The sequence below is a fragment of the Microtus pennsylvanicus genome, chromosome 13, assembly GCF_037038515.1.
Source record: "Microtus pennsylvanicus isolate mMicPen1 chromosome 13, mMicPen1.hap1, whole genome shotgun sequence".
Classification (NCBI taxonomy): domain Eukaryota; kingdom Metazoa; phylum Chordata; class Mammalia; order Rodentia; family Cricetidae; genus Microtus; species Microtus pennsylvanicus.
In genome coordinates, this window is record NC_134591.1 from 21,571,141 (window position 1) to 21,591,223 (window position 20,083).

The 20,083-nt window shown below is 39.7% G+C and overlaps 1 protein-coding gene across 1 annotated transcript in view; it reads left to right on the forward strand.

Moving 5' to 3' along the window:
- Positions 1-20,083, forward strand: part of Ccdc171 (coiled-coil domain containing 171) — a 332,057-nt gene that overhangs the window by 151,605 nt on the left and 160,369 nt on the right. Inside the window, exons 19-21 of the mRNA XM_075944990.1 lie at positions 8,282-8,508; positions 8,786-8,968; positions 12,045-12,230. Coding sequence (XP_075801105.1) covers positions 8,282-8,508; positions 8,786-8,968; positions 12,045-12,230 — 596 coding nt within the window. The remainder of the gene's footprint in view (positions 1-8,281; positions 8,509-8,785; positions 8,969-12,044; positions 12,231-20,083) is intronic.

A 20,083-nucleotide genomic window follows, 5' to 3' on the forward strand; every position in this document is an offset into this window, starting at 1 on the left:
GTACTTCATCGTCATAAAGAGCTTGGACCTGTGGATCAGTATATTCCCCTGCACCAAGAATTTGATCTTGGGAAACCTCCACACCTTTTGCTCTTCCTTGCTGTTCCATATGTTTGGATTCTTCTCTGAAATAAATTCCAAACATCAAGGAAAGTCCATTATCTAAAACTGCAGACACTAACTGATGGAAATCATGGGGGGTAGCTCTAGCATTAGAAGCCCAAGTCCTTATCATTTCCTTTACATATGCAGAGTGCAAGCCAAAATTAACAATAGCTTGCTTAATTTCTTTTAGATCATTCATTGCTATTGGCGTCCATCTAGCTTCTCTGACTCCCTTTGAGCCTTTAGAAGTTGACACTTTGTCAGAATTAAGTATAGGGTATGTCTCTAAAACCCTGGGTAAGCCAGTTCTAATAGCTGGTAGTGGCATTGTATCCTGTCCTCGTGCCTTCTTACTCTGTTCACCAGCTCCAATAATTTCTTCAAGCATTTCAAGTCTTTTTATTATTGTCTCTTTTGAATCCTGAATCTCCTGACCTTCATGAGTTTCTAGTAAAGATTGTATGGTTCTTAGGAGTGCCATATTCTTCCTAAATGATAGAATATGCAAAAGAATACTGAAACCTAGTAACCAGTAAATTAAGTTATCCCCATAGTCATATAAACCTTGCATGATATAAGCCATTGTATTCGTAAGCAAAGCAGTAAAATTTGCGTTAGGAACGAAAACTGCCATATTACCTATTATCCAGCAGGTGGCTCTGTTGCCAAGTCACGACGAAAATGGGGTCGTGTTTCAGTGTCCACCTAGTATTTGTTAAAAACTGGGAAATGCAAGTTGCTCAAAATGTAAATGTAATTAAATCAATTCCATACACAGAACCATAAACCCAGAATCCAGGGGTAGAGAAGAGCAACCTGGAAGCTGTGTATGCCTCCACGTGACAGAGTCGCCCCGAGGGGTTGCAGCTTTCAGCAACCGGCAACCGCGTGCTCTGGTTCGCGCCATTTAAGAGCTGCGCTTGCAAGGGAGATTTGAAAACAACTCAGAAAAGAGCAAACTACGTGGGCAGAGACTACAGGAGCCTGTGGAGTTTAAATCCACGTGGGGAGGCAAATGATAGGGTACGTGGGGACTTGAAGTCAATCTGAGGTGTCTAAAAGAAAAATATAAAGAACTGCAGCAAGAAAAGCCAGTGTGTGATAATTTATATTAAACTGCTGCCTCCACGCACAAGGCACAGGCCGCAAGGCACAGGCCGTGGCTGAGGAAGGGAGGGCTCGTGCCAAGCCAAACTCCCGGCTGGCAGCTGAGCGGGGCAAGGAGAGGTCCTAAAACCAAACGTTGGGTGCCAGGTGAAGGAGTAAGTCACAAACAATCCCACAGCAGTTTGGAATTATGATTAATAAGGTGGTATTTATTTAAAGGGGAAAAAACTTACAGATCACCGTCCCAGAAACAGCCCTCTGCGCAATCAGGAAGGAGTCTAGTCACCAGAAGCAGAGCAGGAAGTAAGAGAGATTGAGGAAGCAAGACACCGCTTTTTTAAAGAGAGAGACCACGCCCCAATGGGCTGGTATCTCAGCAGCTATTGGCTGGAGGAGCGGAAGGACCTTCCACAACAGAAGACTTCTGATACCAGGCGTGTGGTGTGCCTGGTGCTGCATGCCTGCCTTCTCAGTTTCTGAGGAAGTTAGAGTAGGGTGATCCCAAATTCAAAACTAGCCTTGACTACAGAGTGAGTCCAAGGCCATCCTGGTCTCCTCAGTGATGCTTTGTAAATAAAAAGTTAAAAAATCCTGTGTTTGAACTCAGAGGCTCCTAACATACATGGAGGTTTAGGTTCAATCCCCAGTAAGAAAAAGACACAACAGAGAAAAGGAAATTGTGTCAGTTTCTGTATGTGTAAAATAAGGATTGTTACATTACCTTTCTTATAAGTACTTTAGCAGACTGAGTAAATCTATGAAGTGCTTGATATAGTCTTTATTTTTCTCTGCTTCAGAAAATATTTTATTTATCATTAGTACATTGATAAATAATAGAGAAATTTATAAAAACTTATAGTAAAATTTATTGGTTTAAAATTTCAAGGAAGTTTTCAGGTTACATGCGGTTTTAACTCTAATTTTTAAAGTTTTATTTATTTTACTTTATGTTTATGAATGTTTTGTCTACATGTATGTAGGATACTCTATGTGTGCTGGTGCCAGAGAAGTTAGAGGGCTTCTTGGCCCCTGGTATTAGAGTTACAGATGATTGTGATCCACAGTGGGTGCTGGGAACAGAACCCAGGTCCTCTGCAAGAGCAACAAGTACTCCGAGCTGCTGAGCCATCTCTCCAGCCCCAGTTCCAACACTTTAAAATATAGTGCTTGGGCCTGGGAGATGGCTCAGTGGGTAAAGCACTTGCCATGCAAGCATGAGGTCTGGAGTTTGGATCCTTAACACACATGTAAAGGCTGAGTGGACATGATGGCCTGCTCTAACACCAGTACTTGAGAGGCAAAGACAGGGCATCCCTGGAGCAAGTGTGCTAATCAGACTACCAAGTCAGACTTCAGCCTCTGACTCCCACGTGTGTGGACACACATGCATGCATATAAACATGCAACCACGTACACATGCCATATATATGTGGAAAGGAGAACTGGTTTTATTTTAATTACTATGTAAAGATAAAGAGGAAAATTCTTTCTCTAATAAAATTATACCTTATTTGGGGCTTCTTTCTTTGTAATTTATGGAAGACCCACTTAAAGCACGGTAGTAAAATTGATGATTTTCTCTCTTCTAAGTAATAGGAAGTCTAGAGAGCTGTAAAAATTTAGACCGTATTTCTACTCTGCCGTCCTTATTATCATCTTCACATTGGTGCCTGCCCACTCTGCAGGTTGTGTTTGCTTAGGAAGGGAATAGAGAAAGGCAAAATATGAAAGCATTCATATACTGCTGGAAGGAATAACAGTGATGAGCTGCTTTGGAACGGAATTTTGTGGTTTCTTAAAATGTTAGGATTGAACTGTATTATATGCTAGTAATTCCTCTACTATTTATAGATTTAAGAGAAATGAAGCCTTGTATCTAAAAATATGAGCATAAATGCACATAGCCCTAATGATAATAAACAAAATGTGACTGCAAATTGAACTGTCCCCAGCCAATGAGTGGATAGACACACAAGAAACAAAGCCCTTGTATATGCTGCAACAAGGAAGTCCCCCGACATCATTAGTCAAAGACGTCGTTTGCTCTGGTCACACATCTTATTACCCCACAATTTGAAGTGTGCAGAGTAGGAAAATTGAAAGACAGAAAAAAGACTACTAAAACCACTCAGGAATATTTATGTGAATGCTTACATACTTTCTTATGTGTTTTAGTCTCTCCATACCTCCTCTCTCTTCTTTCTCTTCCTTTTTCTTTTCAGTGCTAGGATCAAACCCAGGGTGTTGTGCGTGTGAGGTAAGCACGCTGCCACTGAGTGCCCCTGCTGTGCCTCCCCTTTTAATATCTTGCTGAAAATGGAGCTACTTTAAACATCAGGATTGTATACTGGCACCATCACTGTGACTTCTTTCTGTCCACCTCAGGAAATCTGTGGTCATGTATGCCAACATCAAGCAGTACTTTTTAGCATATTAAATAACTGTATTGCTTGCGTTTATTCTTAATTTAAAGAAAATTCAATTAGTGATTATTTTTAAAAGCTAGGCTTTTAGAATGAATTCTGAATTATATATAATCTATCTTCTAGGAGAGAGATTGTGCTCTTGACTGAACATTGGCTAAGAATTTGGCATCTGAGTGTGTGCTGTCGTGTGCTATTTGTGTGACTCTGCCCCCTTTCAGCCTTAACATTCGCATGTGCACATTCTGACTGTGCTGTTCAGCCTTAACATTCGCATGTGCACATTCTGACTGTGCTGTTCAGCCTTAACATTCGCATGTGCACATTCTGATTGTGCTGGATAGTTTCATGGCAGCTTGATACAAACTAAAGTTGTCTGAGAGGAGAGAGACCCAGCTAAGAAAATGGCTCTGTAAGATCAGGCTTTGGGCAAGTCTGTAGGTAGGGCATTGTCTTAAATTAGTGATTGATTTGGGAAAGTCCGACCCATTGTGGGGGCGTTCCATCCCTGGGCTGGTGGTTCTGGGTTCTTTAGAAAGCAGGCTAAGCAAACTATGTGAGCAAGCCAGTAACCAGCACCTCTCCATGACCTCTGCATCAGCTCCTGCTTCCAGGTTCCTGCTCTGTGTGAGTTCTTATCCTCACTGTTTTTGATGATGAACTGTTATATGGAACTGTGAACAAAATAAACCCTTTCTTTCCCAAGTTGCTTTTGATCGTGGTGTTTCATCTCAATAGTAACCCTAACTAAGACATTGGCTAATATGTTCATTAGAAAAAAAAGTAACTTGTTTGGACATATCTTCTGAATATGTAAATGTCCATTGTTTTATCTCTTTTTTGTATACTGATATATATATACATATATGTACCTGATATATATATATATATATATATATATATATGTATATGTATATGTGTGTGTGTGTGTGTGTGTGTATTGTTTTTTGAGACAGGGTTTTTCTGTGTAACAGCCCTGGCTGTCGTGGAACTAGCTCTTGTAGACCAGGCTGGCCTTGAACTCACAGAGATCCGCCTGCCTCTGCCTCCTGAGTGCTGAGATTAAAGGCATGTGCCACCACTGTCCGGCACATATTGATATCTTAATGGAACTAACATTGCTTTTTTTTTCTTCACAGAACTGGAAGTTTAATAATGAGAGTTTGAAGTCACATTTTAGAAAGTACTTACAGTGTTTGGCCACTGCTTTTATAAACTTTGATGGTGTATTCATAGGCACTGGGCAGAGACTCCGGTTTCCATTTTGCCTCTATAAGAACTGGACAGGTGGCAACCTTTTGCTTTTGTGATAGTGTTTGCCCACTTGAGATAAATTACCTGTTCTAGATATCCAAATGGCGTGCCTGCAAGAGATCATTTACCTCAAACAGGGGAGTACGCTGCTTTCATTGAAGGGCTGAAATATCAATCATTATGAGAATAGAATGTAGGTGGCTCAATGTTTTGGCATGACTGGGCTAAACTAAAAATTTAAATGTAGAAACAAATGCATTTTATTTGATTTCTAAGTTTATTTCTGAGTATATCCAATGGCAACTGGACACAGGTAGAATGTCAGTGCATTTTATTACTTACCTTCTCAGTAATGAAATCTTAGCTGTCTTGAAGGTAGATGACCCAAGCTCCCCCTTGCTAGTAAGTTGCTATGCACCTTACCTCCTATTGCATGCTGCAGTAAACTTTGCAGAAGTCCTATCTCCAAAGGGCCAACTCAGAAGCCTAATTGTGTTCATGTCAAGACTGAAGTTTCATATTTGGAAGGTCAAACCAGTGGGAAATTGCATTTCTGTTACTGAGAAGTTATTGCTGTAATTAGAAAGCCAAGACCTTAGTTAGGCCTGGTTGTACATGCCAGCAGCTTTGAAGCACAAGTGGGAAGATGAATCCAGGGCAAGCCTGGCCTACATAGTGAGTTGTAGCTCAGTCCCTTAGTTAAAAGACAATGTTAAATTAGTAACGCTACTCGCATTAGCAACATTATTCCCCATTGATACTTTTATGCACTTTATTGTTAATTCACTATTACTCTTTGCTTAAAGGGGGCTTCTCATGCTTTCTGAGTTGAAACGCTCCATTTTAATTAGAAAAACACGTCATAGACTCCAGTTGCATTTTTAGTAGCAATAGATTCTGTAATGCTTTCTAAAGATTTCTAGGTTTATTACACACAGCATCAGGGACATGTCATTCTTGTGTGTATTTTGTTATGACAGATAAAGATCAAGCTGCTGTGCTTGCTGCAGCTGAAGGACAGGACTCCCGCAGTAAGTCCTTGTCCCCCCCAGGAGTCCTCCAACCTTCAGGGCTAGAATTGCTAGGCCAGTCGGCTGCTTAGGAACCTGTTTTGAAGATTTATTTGTTGATGTGAAAGCATGCCTGTTCTATGGGGAAAAGTAATTGTGCAACTGTGATCTGCTTCTTTATAAAGGTCACATTATTTAAGTTGGGAAAATGGCTAGCAAATTCTATTAACGTAAAGAAAAAATTGTTTTTAACAGGTATAAATTTTAAAATAGTTGAGACATGTAAACATGAGGATTTTTAGTGGCTCTTGTTCTCTGTCATACAGATAAATATGTAATTCTGACCCTACAGTATCTCTTCCTCTTTCATTATAAAATGTATTCCATATGGTAAAATGTGAGTTCTATTATAAAAGTGCCTCTTAAAACATAAATTATTTATTGCTCTGACTGTAGCTCATGATGGTTAGCACTCAGGGACTTGGAATGTGTCTTTTCCTAACTTTTTAAAAATTCAGAAGAATGCCTAGTGGAATAGTATTGCCATTTAATTTTCTCTTTCCTAGTGGTTGGTGTCTACCAAACATATTTCAGGGATATAGTAAATAATAACAACAAAAACAAAACAAGAAAGCACTATGTATTATAATTTAATTGTAGTTGAATTTTATTTTAAAGCTCTTTTTATTGAAAATGTCATTACTTTTATGTTACTTAAAAATTTAAAATCAGATTTTATATTTGCGCATGAAAATTAATATTACTTTCTCTTGGTATTTTTGAATGCATTGTTGAGTTTAGTATTGTTGCAGCTGCTATGGAAGTAAAATGGAATGTGATTAATCCAATAAATATATAAAAATATCCACATATGCTAGCCTGGGATAGTGAAGATAGGGCAGCTGGAAATGAAAGAAGACAAATGAAAAAATACAGTGCAACTAGAGACACAGAGAATACATGTATTTGATATTAAAATGATATGCTGACTATTAGGAGAAAATTAAATTTTACTATTATTTCATTGAGCAGTGAATTATTTGCTATAATTTTAGTTATTTACTTAACTGTTTTAAATTAATGTGTTGAATGTCATCTAAGTGTGCTAGTAATTTTGTCATTCATTACTTACTAAATGTCTCATTATTAACAATTATGTATTTTAATTAAATTTTGTATGACTGTGTCCATGACATTCTTTGAGAGTGTATTTATATTGAGTGTCATATAGAATGAAAATATATTATATTATATTTTCAAAACTCACACACTAACAACTAATAAATTTATATATATATAGAATATTATACTTTTATCAAATTGGCGATCTTATTTTAAGTGTAACTCGGATGCAGTGTGATTTTCAAATCTTGACTGCTATGTGGCATATAAAATTGATCCTTCCATTTATACATTGAGGAATAGAAGAAATAGAATACAGTTCAAATTTCTGAATACAGAATGTCTGTAAGGTAGAATGCAGAGTATTGGTGAGGCAGTTCTTAATGCCATAGGAAATCATTGATCGCCCTTGGTCAGTGTTGCTCTTCAGTTTTGACCTGCACATAATCTCACAAATAACACAATACAATTTGACTTGGGAATATTGCCCTTATGACAGAAAGGCAAAATTTAGATTAACTGCAGTAGTAGAGACTCAGAATGTAGTATGTACACCACTAGATTTGGGTTTGAAGACTCCGGTGCTGGTCATCTCACATGGATAAGACAAGGAATGGCAGGTCAAGACCTGCTTTGAATAGGAAAATGAAATTGCATAACTTTTATGAAGGTATAAATAAGCCTATTAACTGTATCTGGAATATCAGTTAGTAGGGAGAATAGTGACAGTTTTGTGTATCAACATTAGGCACAGTTCTTAATTACAGACCTAAGGAGCTGGTAAAGCTGGTAGATGTGTAGCAAACGTAAGGAGTCTCAAGTCCATTAGACACAGGTTGGGTACTGAAATCCCACCAGAAAATAAGTAATTATAGTTGTAGGCTTTTAACTCTCCTGAATAAAGAAAATTGTGTTTTTTTTTTTGTCTGAGAATATAAGTATTATGGGGCTAAGGTCATAAGCAGTCATAATTATGAATAGAAATCAAATTATAGGAAGTTTTAGAAAAGGAAAGGGAAAGTGGATTTCTAGAGCGATGCTGTTTTATATGAAGGTCAGACTGGAGTTGAGGAGGTTCTCTGTAGGGCTGCTGCTCAGTAGTGAGCCAAGCTTGTGCTCAGCTTTTCATAGTAAAGCTCGGTGGGGAAGTGGCTATAAAGGCATGAGAGCTACATAACTGAAATATTCTATTGTGATCAGTAACACTGTAAAATTAACATGAGGCAACTCATACATTGTGCTTTTTTTTTTCCTTTAAAGATCCAAATTCCAGAATCTGTGGACATTTACTCATAGGTGCAGCCAAGACTTCTTTTGCAAAACTAATGGATAAAATTAGTTTGGCAATGGAAAGTATACCTCTGCATAGCAGCCGGAGCATAACATATGTAGAGAAAGATTCCCTGGTTCAGAGGCTGGCCCGTGGACTTCACAAAGTGAACACGCTGGCCCTGAAGTATGGTTTGCGCAGCCATATGCCTATTATGGTATGTGCTATTTCATTCAGTAGTGACTTTAGGATTTGTGGGCTAGAAAGTGTATTAGCCTATTTATAGTGTAAATCAATTGTATGTGAATAATTTAGTTTCACGGGAACTTTTAATAAAATAAAGCTTCTTGAATAAGTTTACTTGGTTTAGAGATAGCTAGTATTATTTTTTGCATTATTAATGTTTGAGTTCAACTTAGCAAAGTGCTCATTGGTATTGATTTACTAGTAAATCTGTAGCTGATGTTTGTAAATGTACTCTTATTTAACGACAGAAAAGTACTGCATCATTACAAAAGCAAATATTTGGATTTACGCAAAGGCTGCATGCAGCTGAAGTGGAGCGCCGCTCACTGCGCCTAGAGGTTACAGAATACAAACAGACTCTGAGTGAAATGAAAAAGGAGCTTGACAAATCACAGAATCTGCAGATGCAATTAAATGAATTTAAGCACTCTGTAAGTAGATCTGGCGTAGTAATACACCATGGTTTTGTGATACCTCTTTCTATATGATTTCCTTAACAGTGTTTGTTTGGTTAATAGAAGTAATTCCAAGTCCCTTCAATAGGATTGCTTTGTTTTTAAAAGTTTCTGTTATTTATTTTCTAGTTTTATTTTTTCTTGAGAATAGATTTTTTCATACATTATCTTTGAATAGTTTCCCTTACACCAACTCTTCTCAGATCTTCCCTGTTTCTCCTCCCACCCAATTCTTGACCCTTCTTTCTCTCTTTCATTAGGAAACAGACCATCTAAAAAATAACAATCAAACCAGAATAGGACAAAACAAACAAGCATGTAGGAAAAAATGAGAGAAAAGTACAAGAAATACGTAGAGACACAAGAGACACATGTTTTCACTCACAGGAATCCCTTAAACACACAAAACCAGAAACTATAATATAAATATCCAAAGGACCTGTAAGGTTATAAACAAAGAGCCTCCATCTACTGCTGGGCATGGAACCTGCCCTTAAGAGTGGATTATATTCCTCAATTTTTCATTCTTTCTTTACATCTATCTATCTATCTATCTATCTATCTATCTATCTATCTATCTATCTATCAATTTATTCATTATCAGTGTGTGTGTTTTTGGGTATGAATGTATTTTGTGTTTGTGTATGCTCACCCATATACACGTTTGCACCACAGCATGAGTGTGGAATTGGAGGACTATGTTTAGGAGTGGGTTATCTTCCACCGTGGGTTCTGGGAATCAGCCTCAAGTTGTCATTCAGGCTTGCATGGCAACAGCTACTTTGCCCTACAGACCTGTCTTGTTTTTCCCAGAATGCCATTTTAAAGCATATATTTTTATTTTAATTAAGACTTGTATTTGTTCGTCTGCTACAGGCATGTGATTAACAAAGCTAACAGCCCTAAAAGGTGTATGATGAAATGTGGCCATTAAGTAGGATGGCTTTTCCCTTAGAAAACTTCCCTTTTAGTATGCTTTCTATCGGGAAGCCTGCTGTTTGTGGAGGGGACAAAATTCTCCTCGCTTATATTTTGAATAATTTTTATTCTTATGTTTTATACACTATTATAATTTGAATGCTAATATTAGATTATTTAGTGATATTTTAGTATTATATATATGCTCATGCTATAAATTTACCTTCAAATTTAATTCAAGCAAAGTTTTCTTTTTCTGTGAGTTGCATCATTTCTGGGCCTTGGAGAAAATATTTTTGTCATATTTGTCAGAAAATTAGGAGATTAAAGAGCTTCATAAGATAGCAATAGTTTTATGTTTTCTAGATATATATAGTAAGATTTTCATTCTGCCATTCTTAGATTTTTTTTTAAGGATTCAAATCAGCTGCATTATGTTTGTGATGAATTACATGAATCCCCTTCAAATCCACGCTGACGGGGGCAAGCTGACTCTTAGATGAGTACGTGTGCAGGTAGAACCATGAAGGGAGCCGTGCGTCTCCCTAGTTCCACAGGCGAATGCACCTTTCCTGAAACATTTTTCCTTACGCACTTGAAGATGACAGTGTCAGGTGTCTTATAACTGTTTTACTCACTCAAGTGCCTTGAAGAAGGGATATTCAAGTGGTCTGACCTAGACCCCATGAGCCTTTATGGGAGGCTGGGCTTGTGGAGAGCTCTCGTTAGTCCTTCAGGGCTGTGTCCTGCCTTCCAAGTAGTCACCGCATTGTAAGTCATCTTTTATATGACGGTGTAGAGTTTCATTAGCAGGCGTTCACATATGAATATCGTTCATTCTTTTCTGTGTTGAGTGAGAAAGCTAAGTGAGTTCTCAACTCGGTACAGCTATTTCCACGCAAGATGTATGTAGGCAAGAGAATAAGGCAAATTTTGATAATTACAATTGTTGTGGGAAAAGAAGACATGGTAGCCTGAAAGTGTGAGCGTGGGTAGGAACTGCTAAAGAAGACATGGGGCCAGAGAGATCCAAACAGTAGCATAATGAACATAGATCTAGACAATCATTCCAATACTTATGGTCATTTGAATATTTTTTCATAATCATAATCTTTACAAAAACCTTTTTTTTTTTAATTTGGAAGCTGGGTGTGGTGGTACATGCCTTGGATCCCAGCACTCAGGAAGTAGAGGCAGTCACAGATCTCTCTGACTTTGAGGCCAGCGTGGTGCTGCAGAACAACTTCCAGGACAGCTAGGACTACACAGAGAAACCCTGGCCCAAATAAACCAAAGCAAACCAAACCAAAAACCAAACTTTATTTGGAATTTCAAGTGTTTTCTTAGATTTTGTTTGACAAAAAGATAACTTTTAAAGTATAATTATTATACTTTAAAAACAAAAGTGATAGTTTATTTTGACTTTTTCTGAGCAAAACAAATTTTATATTTTGTTTTATAATAAGTTCTTAGAAATGGTTGCCATTACATTATTTTTCAAATTTCTATTTATGTATAGATATCTGTGAGTATGACATGTGTCTAGGTACCTGTGAAGGCCAGAAGAGGGCATGGTGTCCCCTGGATGCTAGTTGTGAGCCCATCCCCTTGTGGGTGCTTGGAGCTGAATTCTGTTCTGGAGGAGCAGTTGGTGCTCTTAAGCACAGAGCTGTCTCTCCAGCCCCATGCTATGTTCTTTTTTTTTTTTTTTGATTTTTTTTTTTTGGATTTTCTTTTTTTTTTAATTTATTTATTTATTAAAGATTTCTGTCTCTTCCCTGCCACCGCCTCCCATTTCCCTCCCCCTCCCCCAATTAAGTCTCCCCCCAGCCCGAAAAGCAATCAGGGTTCCCTGACCTGTGGGAAGTCCAGGGAACCCCCACCTCCATCCAGGTCTAGTAAGTTGAGCATCCAACCTGCCTAGGCTCCCACAAAGCCAGTGCGTGCAGTAGGATCAGAAACCCATTGCCATTGTTCTTGAGTTCTCATTTGGTTTCTAGCCATAAACCAAGGACATTGAGCTTATAATTAGTGATCCATGCTATGTTCTTTATGTCACCAAATACTGCTCTGAAGAAGAAATAGTACAGCAGTACAATTGCCTTGCAACTGATTTTTCCTCTTCTTCTTAAAGAAATTGATCACCCATGAGAAGTTTGAAAGTGCATGTGAAGAACTAAATAATGCATTACTTCGGGAACAGCAGGCTCAAATGCTGTTGAATGAACAGGCCCAGCAACTACAGGAGTTGAATTATAGACTTGAGTTGCACTCCAGCGAGGAAGCTGACAAAAACCAGACTCTTGGAGAAGCTGTTAAGGTATAATTAATCTCTTGTATAATGAGTTATTTGTTGCTTGTATGGATCCTGGTCTGCTTGTGCATGTCATGCATAGCTCCTGATATAGGGGATAGATCCAAAGGTGTGAAATCTTTCTCCATAAATGGGTTTTTAAGGATGGTGTGAGGTGTCATTCTGTCCTCACCTCGAGCCTTCATGTTCATGTATGGAAGATGTAAAGTGGGCTTTATGACTGGTTGAAAACAACACAGGTATTTTTCCAGGAATATTTTTTTAAAATGTGTTTTTTATTGAAATATTTTTCATATAATATATTCTGATCGTTTCTCTTCCTCCAACTCCTCCCAAATCCTCACCATCTATCCACCTACCTACCAACTACATATCCTTTCTTTCTCTCTTTAGAAAACAAAGGCAAACAACAGCTAAACTAGAATAAAAAATAAAAAAAGCACAAGAAATTCACACACACATATACACACAGAGTTTCTGTGGGCTTGTTGCTGCTGCTCATTATGCTATCTGCTTTCTGGGAGGCAGGGGGTGAGAAGACACAGAGGCATAGACACAGATGCTCTTTATTGTAAAAAGTGGGGGTTGGGGTGGGGAGGTGGGGGGTGGGGAGTGGAAGGGTATGGGGTTAGGGAAATTAAGCTGCCGTAGGAACATTTCTGGTTGGTCCTTTTGAAGCTGGTGCTCACTGCTGGTGTGTTGTGATTGGCTAGGAGCACGTGTCATTAGTTACCATGCTTTTGGTCTGCTGACAGGTCGTCTTGGCCAATTTTGCTTACTCATTGTGAGTTTGGATGTGCTTGCTTGTGCTCACATGATTGCCCTGCCTTAACACACACACACACACACACACACACACACACACACACACACACACACACCTACACACACACACCCTGTAAAAACAAAAAATTTAGAAATTGTTATATACAAGCAAAAGATTTTATAATAAGATAAAATGCCCAAACAAAGCTGTATGAGACAAAACATCTATAAAATTCTATTGAGTTCATTTTGTGTTGGCCATCTACTGCTGGGCATGAGACTGCTCTTACGTGTGGTTAATTGTGAGATTAAAAGTGAGATTCCATTGGAGAAAACTATTTTTTCCTTGTAAACAATGTCAGCTAGATACTGCTTCTTGGTTAGGGATGGGAGGCTATGTCTACTTCTCCTTTTCAACACTGGGATCTTGTCTAACTTGAACCTGTACAGGCCCTGAATGTGTTGCCACAGGCTCTGTGAGTTTATACGTGCTTCAGTCCTGTTGTGTTTGGGAAGAAACTGTTTCTTTGGTATCAGATATTCAATTGCCTCTTCTAGTGGTTCACTGAGCCCTGAGGGAAGGGGTTTGATGAAGGTAATCTCGCTTACGACTTTGTTTTCCGAAGTCTCTTACTCTCAGCACATAGATCTCTGTGTTAGTTCCTATCTGCTGCCGAGAGGAAGCTTCCCTGCTGATAGCTTAGAGAGGTACTGATCTAGAGTAAAGCAGTGTGTCATTAGGAGTTCTTTTATTGCTGTGTTTATTTGGTTTTCTCCTAGGCTCATGGCCTAGGTTCTTGGCACCTGTGCAGTGTCAGGCACGGGTTTTATCTCAAGAATAGACCTTAAACCTAAGCAAAGAATAGTTGGTTATTACTGTAATTCTTGTGTTACTATTGCACCAGCATATGGTGCAGGCAGGTCACTCTTGTAGATTTTAGGGTTGGTATCTGGGTTGCTGGTACCTTTCTCCTCTGGTAGCATTCAGAGCACCTTCCAGGACTATGAACACTAGTCAGTAGGGTTGTGGCTTTAGGTAGGCACAAACTCATCTTCTCTGTGTTTAATGAGATAAACGAATGTTGTCTTTAGCAATAGGGTTTATCATCAGTTTGTGGAGAACAACCTATAGCCTTGGAAATAACTTGGGAGGTTTGGGGTTTCCATACAGCCCCTTTGGCCAATGGCTCAACTAGATATAACCCATTCCTGACACAAGAGATATTACTTGTTGGTGAAAGATATCTATTTAGGGTTTTGTCTCCACCATTATTTGGTGATATCATTTAGCTTTCTTTCATATATGTATATAATTTGAGAAGTGTCTACAGTAGTTGGTTTTCATATGACCGACCCCTCAAATGGCTCTCAATACTAGTTGCCCCTCCCCATATTCCCTCTCTTACCTTTCTCTCCATCTTCCCATTTAGTCCCCGTCTTATGATTCTCCAGTCTCTTCATAACTACATGTTTTATTTCTCCTTCCTTAGGAGATACCCTAGACTCTACACTGTACCTAACCTCTGTGGTCCCATGGATTGTAGCATGCCTACCAAAAGTTTAAGAACTAACATCCACATATAAGAGAATACATAAAATACTTGAATTTTGGGGGTATAGGTTACTTCACTCAGGATGAGTTTTTCCTTTGATTTGGGATTCTTCTCCTTTGTCTATTCCGTTTTTCTTAGATTTGGTCTTTTCATAGTGTTCCAGATTTTCTAGATGGTTTGTGCCTGGATTGAACATGTTCTTTGCCTGAGGTCTTCACTTCTTCCTTGTCTCCATTGCTGAGATTCTTCCATGCTTATAATCTGTTGGTGAGCTTCACCTCTGAGGTCTTTGTTTGACTTTCTAAATTTTTCATTTCCAGTTTTATTTTTGTTTGAGTTTCTTATTGATTTTATTTCTTTATTACATTCTTCTTTTATGTTATGAATTGTTTTTATTATTTTATTTTACTGTTGTGTTTTCACACACTTTATTAAGGGATTTATCCTATCTTTTTCAAGTCCTTTGTAGGTTGACTTTTCTTTCCCTCCTGCTAGTTCCCAAATAACCAACATGGAGACTTACTATTAACTATAAATACTTGACTGATAGCTTAGGCTTGTTACTAATTAGTTCTTACAATCTATATTAGCCCATATTTTCTATCTAAATTCTACCACATGACTCATGCCTTGTTACCTCATTTTCTACACGTCCTGCTTCCTCTACATCTGGCTGGCAACTTCCAAAAACAGTGTACAAAAATTGTTCTATGGCAGTCCTTGAACATATTTATGATTGTTGTTTTGAAGTCCTTGTTTGTTCTTCAGTTGTTATTACACTTCTCAGGACTTACTACGTAAGTAGGGTTACTGGTTTCTGGTGGAGGCATATTGTCTTGGCTGTAAAGTTTTGTGTATTTTGTGCTGGTGTCTAGTCATCTGGAGTTGGGATGACTGAGGTGATTCTAGGAGTTGATGTTTGGTCTTGTCTTTGGTGAGTGGATGTTTGTTCCTTAGTTTGCTCTCCTGGATCTTAGAAAAGCATGGTGGCCATGAATTGCCTGGTAGAGAATGCTTCTTCAGGTTGGTGAGTAGCAGAGAGGGATAGAGGTGGGCCTGGAGAAAAGGCTGCGAGGGGCTTCGGGAAAGCACTTGGGGATCCTGTCCACACCAAGAGAGAGGCAGGGTCCCCAGGGAACTGGAGATGTGGTAGGAGGACAGCCTTCTTCAAGTCCATTGCAGTGAGACTAATCTGGGGATTCAGGGATGAAAGGGCCAAGGGAGTAGGGCTGTACCAAGAGTGAGAGTGGGAGTCTCCAGTGGGAAGACTCGCAGTGGAGTCTCCAGTGGGAAGACTCGCAGTGGAGTCTCCAGTGGATAGACTCGCAGTGGAGTCTCCAGTGGGAAGACTCGCAGTGGAGTCTCCAGTGGATGGACTCGCAGTGGAGTCTCCAGTGGGAAGACTCGCAGTGGAGTCTCCAGTGGGAAGACTCGCAGTGGAGTCTCCAGTGGATAGACTCGCAGTGGAGTCTCCAGTGGGAAGACTCGCAGTGGAGTCTCCAGTAGATAGACTCACAGTGGAGTCTCCAGTGGATAGACTCGCAGTGGAGTCTCCAGTGGGAAGACTCGCAGTGGAGTCTCCAGTGGGAAGACTCGCAGTGGAGTCTCCAGTGGATGGACTCTCAGTGGGAGTCTCCAGTGGATGGACTCGCAGTGGAGTCTCCAGTGGGAAGACTCGCAGTGGAGTCTCCAGTGGATGGACTCGCAGTGGAGTCTCCAGTGGATAGACTCGCAGTGGAGTCTCCAGTGGGAAGACTCTCAGTGGGAGTCTCCAGTGGATGGACTCGCAGTGGAGTCTCCAGTGGATGGACTCGCAGTGGAGTCTCCAGTGGATGGACTCGCAGTGGAGTCTCCAGTGGATGGACTCGCAGTGGGAGTCTCCAGTGGATAGACTCGCAGTGGAGTCTCCAGTGGATGGACTCGCAGTGGAGTCTCCAGTGGATAGACTCGCAGTGGAGTCTCCAGTGGGAAGACTCTCAGTGGGAGTCTCCAGTGGATGGACTCGCAGTGGAGTCTCCAGTGGATAGACTCGCAGTGGAGTCTCCAGTGGATGGACTCGCAGTGGAGTCTCCAGTGGATAGACTCGCAGTGGAGTCTCCAGTGGGAAGACTCTCAGTGGGAGTCTCCAGTGGATGGACTCGCAGTGGAGTCTCCAGTGGATGGACTCGCAGTGGAGTCTCCAGTGGGAAGACTCGCAGTGGAGTCTCCAGTGGGAAGACTCGCAGTGGAGTCTCCAGTGGATAGACTCGCAGTGGAGTCTCCAGTGGGAAGACTCGCAGTGGAGTCTCCAGTGGGAAGACTCGCAGTGGGAGTCTCCAGTGGGAAGACTCGCAGTGGAGTCTCCAGTGGGAAGACTCGCAGTGGGAGTCTCCAGTGGGAAGACTCGCAGTGGAGTCTCCAGTGGGAAGACTCGCAGTGGGAGTCTCCAGTGGGAAGACTCGCAGTGGAGTCTCCAGTGGGAAGACACGCAGTGGAGTCTCCAGTGGGAAGACTCGCAGTGGAGTCTCCAGTGGGAAGACTCGCAGTGGGAGGCACGGCAGCTGCAAGTGGCTTGGTAAGGACTGAGGGTGAGAATGGAGGACAGGAAGGGGGTGTGATTCACCTGCTCGAGTCCCAGCCTGTCGCGACCTTTTGAGGTCCAGGAAGATAGTGTTTCTGGGCATTAGGGGCTGACACAACGCTTTGGGAATGGACTAGAGGGGAGGGCTGAAGGGTCCATAGGAAGGAACAAAGCATTCCAAGGCCTGGCAGAGTCCTCGGTAGTAATGTTTTTAAAAATTGGATTCCTTTGAATATATTTAATGTTTAGCTTTTTTCCTTTTTGATTGACAAATCTTATATGCTTACAGTTGGAAAGCTTGTGTCGTGTGACAAAACTTTCCCTGGGGAGATGCAATACATAGGCTCACTTACTCTAGGTAGAGAACCCATGAATCAGACCAAAGTATGAATACCACCAAAGTTCAACTTGGTGAACCAATGAGTTTTTAAAGGATTATTTTCAGTAATGTGGGTTGGGGTGTCCTTTCTAAGTGACTTTGTCTAAACCTCTTTCAGGCAGCTGGTCTGGTTTCAACATCTGTTTTGCAGCTTTTTCTTTTCCAAGAGTCTTCTTGGCAGCTTGGTTTGGTTGAGACTTCTCTTCTGCTTGTCTTATCTGAGAGTGATTTTCAGCAGCTTTATTGTTTACCCTCAGTAGGAGAGGCCTCGTGAACCTGTTCAGTTTCTGGTACTTCCTGAAGCTAAATTGAGTTGTTTATCTAAATTTTAAACATATTTATTATTCACATCATTTAACAGCCACTCTTTTAGTAATTTTGAAATACACACTGTTTTTAACTATAGTCACTGAAGAATAGAGTACCAGAATTTATTCTTCATGTGTAGCTATGACTTTGTACCATTTAACCAGCATTCCCCCTTTTCCAGACTCTGTTAACCACTGGATGTATGTGTTCTGTAGTAACCTAATTTATTATTAATAAATTTATATTTATTCCATATTCTTCCTCATGTTCATTTTCTCCTCAAAGTAGTATAAAATGAATACCCTGGTATCTAAATCTTTATATACATGTCTGTGATTTCTTAATTAGGATTAACTCCTAGATGAGGAATTACTTGGTCAAAAGCCACGAACCATTTTATTTTATTTTTTTTTAAAATTTTTTTTATTGATAAAAGGAGAATAAAGAAAAGAAAACAAAAACAAATTCCCACCTCCTCCCAGCCTCCCATTTCCCTCCCCCTCCTCCCACTCTTCTCCCCCTCCTCCCACCCCTCTCCCCTTCCCCCCACTCCTCTCCCCCTCCCTTTCCAGTCCAAAGAGCTGTCAGGGTTCCCTGCCCTGTGGTAAGTCCTAGGTCCTCCCCGTCCCCAGTTAGTTCCCTGGGCAGCTGAGGATAGGGAACCTGAAATGACCCTACCCTAGAGCAATACTGACGAATATCTTGCATATCATCCTAGAACTTGCATCTGGCGATGGATGGAGATAGAGACAGAGACCCACACTGGAGCACTGGACTGAGCTCCCAAGGTCCCAATGAGGAGCAGAAGGAGTGAGAACATGAGCAAAGAAACCATTTTATTTTTGAGATAAGAGTCATGCCATAGAGTCCAAATTGACCTTGAAGTCATGATCCCTGTGTGTTAGCCCTCCAAGTGCTGAGATTACAGGCATATGCCACCACACCTGGCTTCCCACAGACATTGTTAAAGTGCATATTTTATCAGTTGACTCACAGCAAGTTTTTAATGAATTTCATTAGCTCTTAGATGTTTGAAAACTGTACATTTGCCCAACCTGGCAGTTTCTATTTACAGAATTTTTGCTAACTTAATACACATGTTTCTTATTTTAATTTATATTTCTTTGATTATTAATTCAGCATTTTTACAAGTATATTGATCATTAAACATTTTTGTGCTTCCTGTCCTATAAATAGATAATATAATTAACAGGGTCATACGGGAGTCTTTCTGTAAATGCTGGCACTTGTGTTTAGATATCATATCTTCCAGATGATAGAGTTGCTTGAGTTCGTTTCTTTAAAATATGAGTAGCTTAAATGTTGTTGTCAGGAGTGGAAAATTGTTTAATTACTATCTCTTAATTAGAACTAGCAGGTGGTAATGTAAAAATGTTCTCTTGTGGGAGGTAGCATGGTTCAGTAGAAGAAAAAACTGGCCTTGGAACAAGGATTCTCTAATTCAAATCCCACTTCTGTCACTTGAGCAAATTACTTAACCTTTCTCAGCCTTGCTTTCTTCTGCAGAGATAGGGATAATGATACCCAAGTTACAGGATTTTCATGAGACTAAATTAAGATACTATTTGAAAGCAATTATATGCTTAATAAATATTCTTCTGTGGTTTTCATAAGACTTTAAAACAATAAGATTTATAGGTTTCTATTTATAAAATAAAACATATTCATGAATAGAAGATACAGAAAATAGAGAAGAGTAAAAATGCTGCCTATGATTTATTATCTAAAAATAGCCACATTTTAGGGGTTTCTTTATATTTACTTATTTACTGGTTAATTTCATGTGTATGTGTGTGTGTTTATGTGTGCGTCTCATATGGTGGAAGGAGAGAATGACTCCCACAAGTTGTCCTCTGACCTACACATTTATGATTTGGCATGTGTAGGTATGCACACACATAATAAATACATGTAAAAGAAGAAGGAAACTTGCCTTTGGTTTTTAGTTTATAATCATTATTGAGTTAAGGGAGCTTTATTCCTTGATTATACATATTTAAAAATAACATGACTTGATATTGGATATTGAAAATATATTCTAAGCTCCCATTGAGATAATTATATTGTTTTTCTTTCTTACTATATTATGCTATGTTAGATTATATTGGGTATTGGCCTGTGAGTGAGCTAAGGATTTTTTGGTATATATGGTGAACAAGTAAACATAAAATAATAAGTAGTAAAGCCTGTACCTGGCATAATCACACGTGGAGTAGTGTCTTAGTTCTTTCTTTGGCTGCTCTAACAGAACACCATAGACTTGGTAATTCAT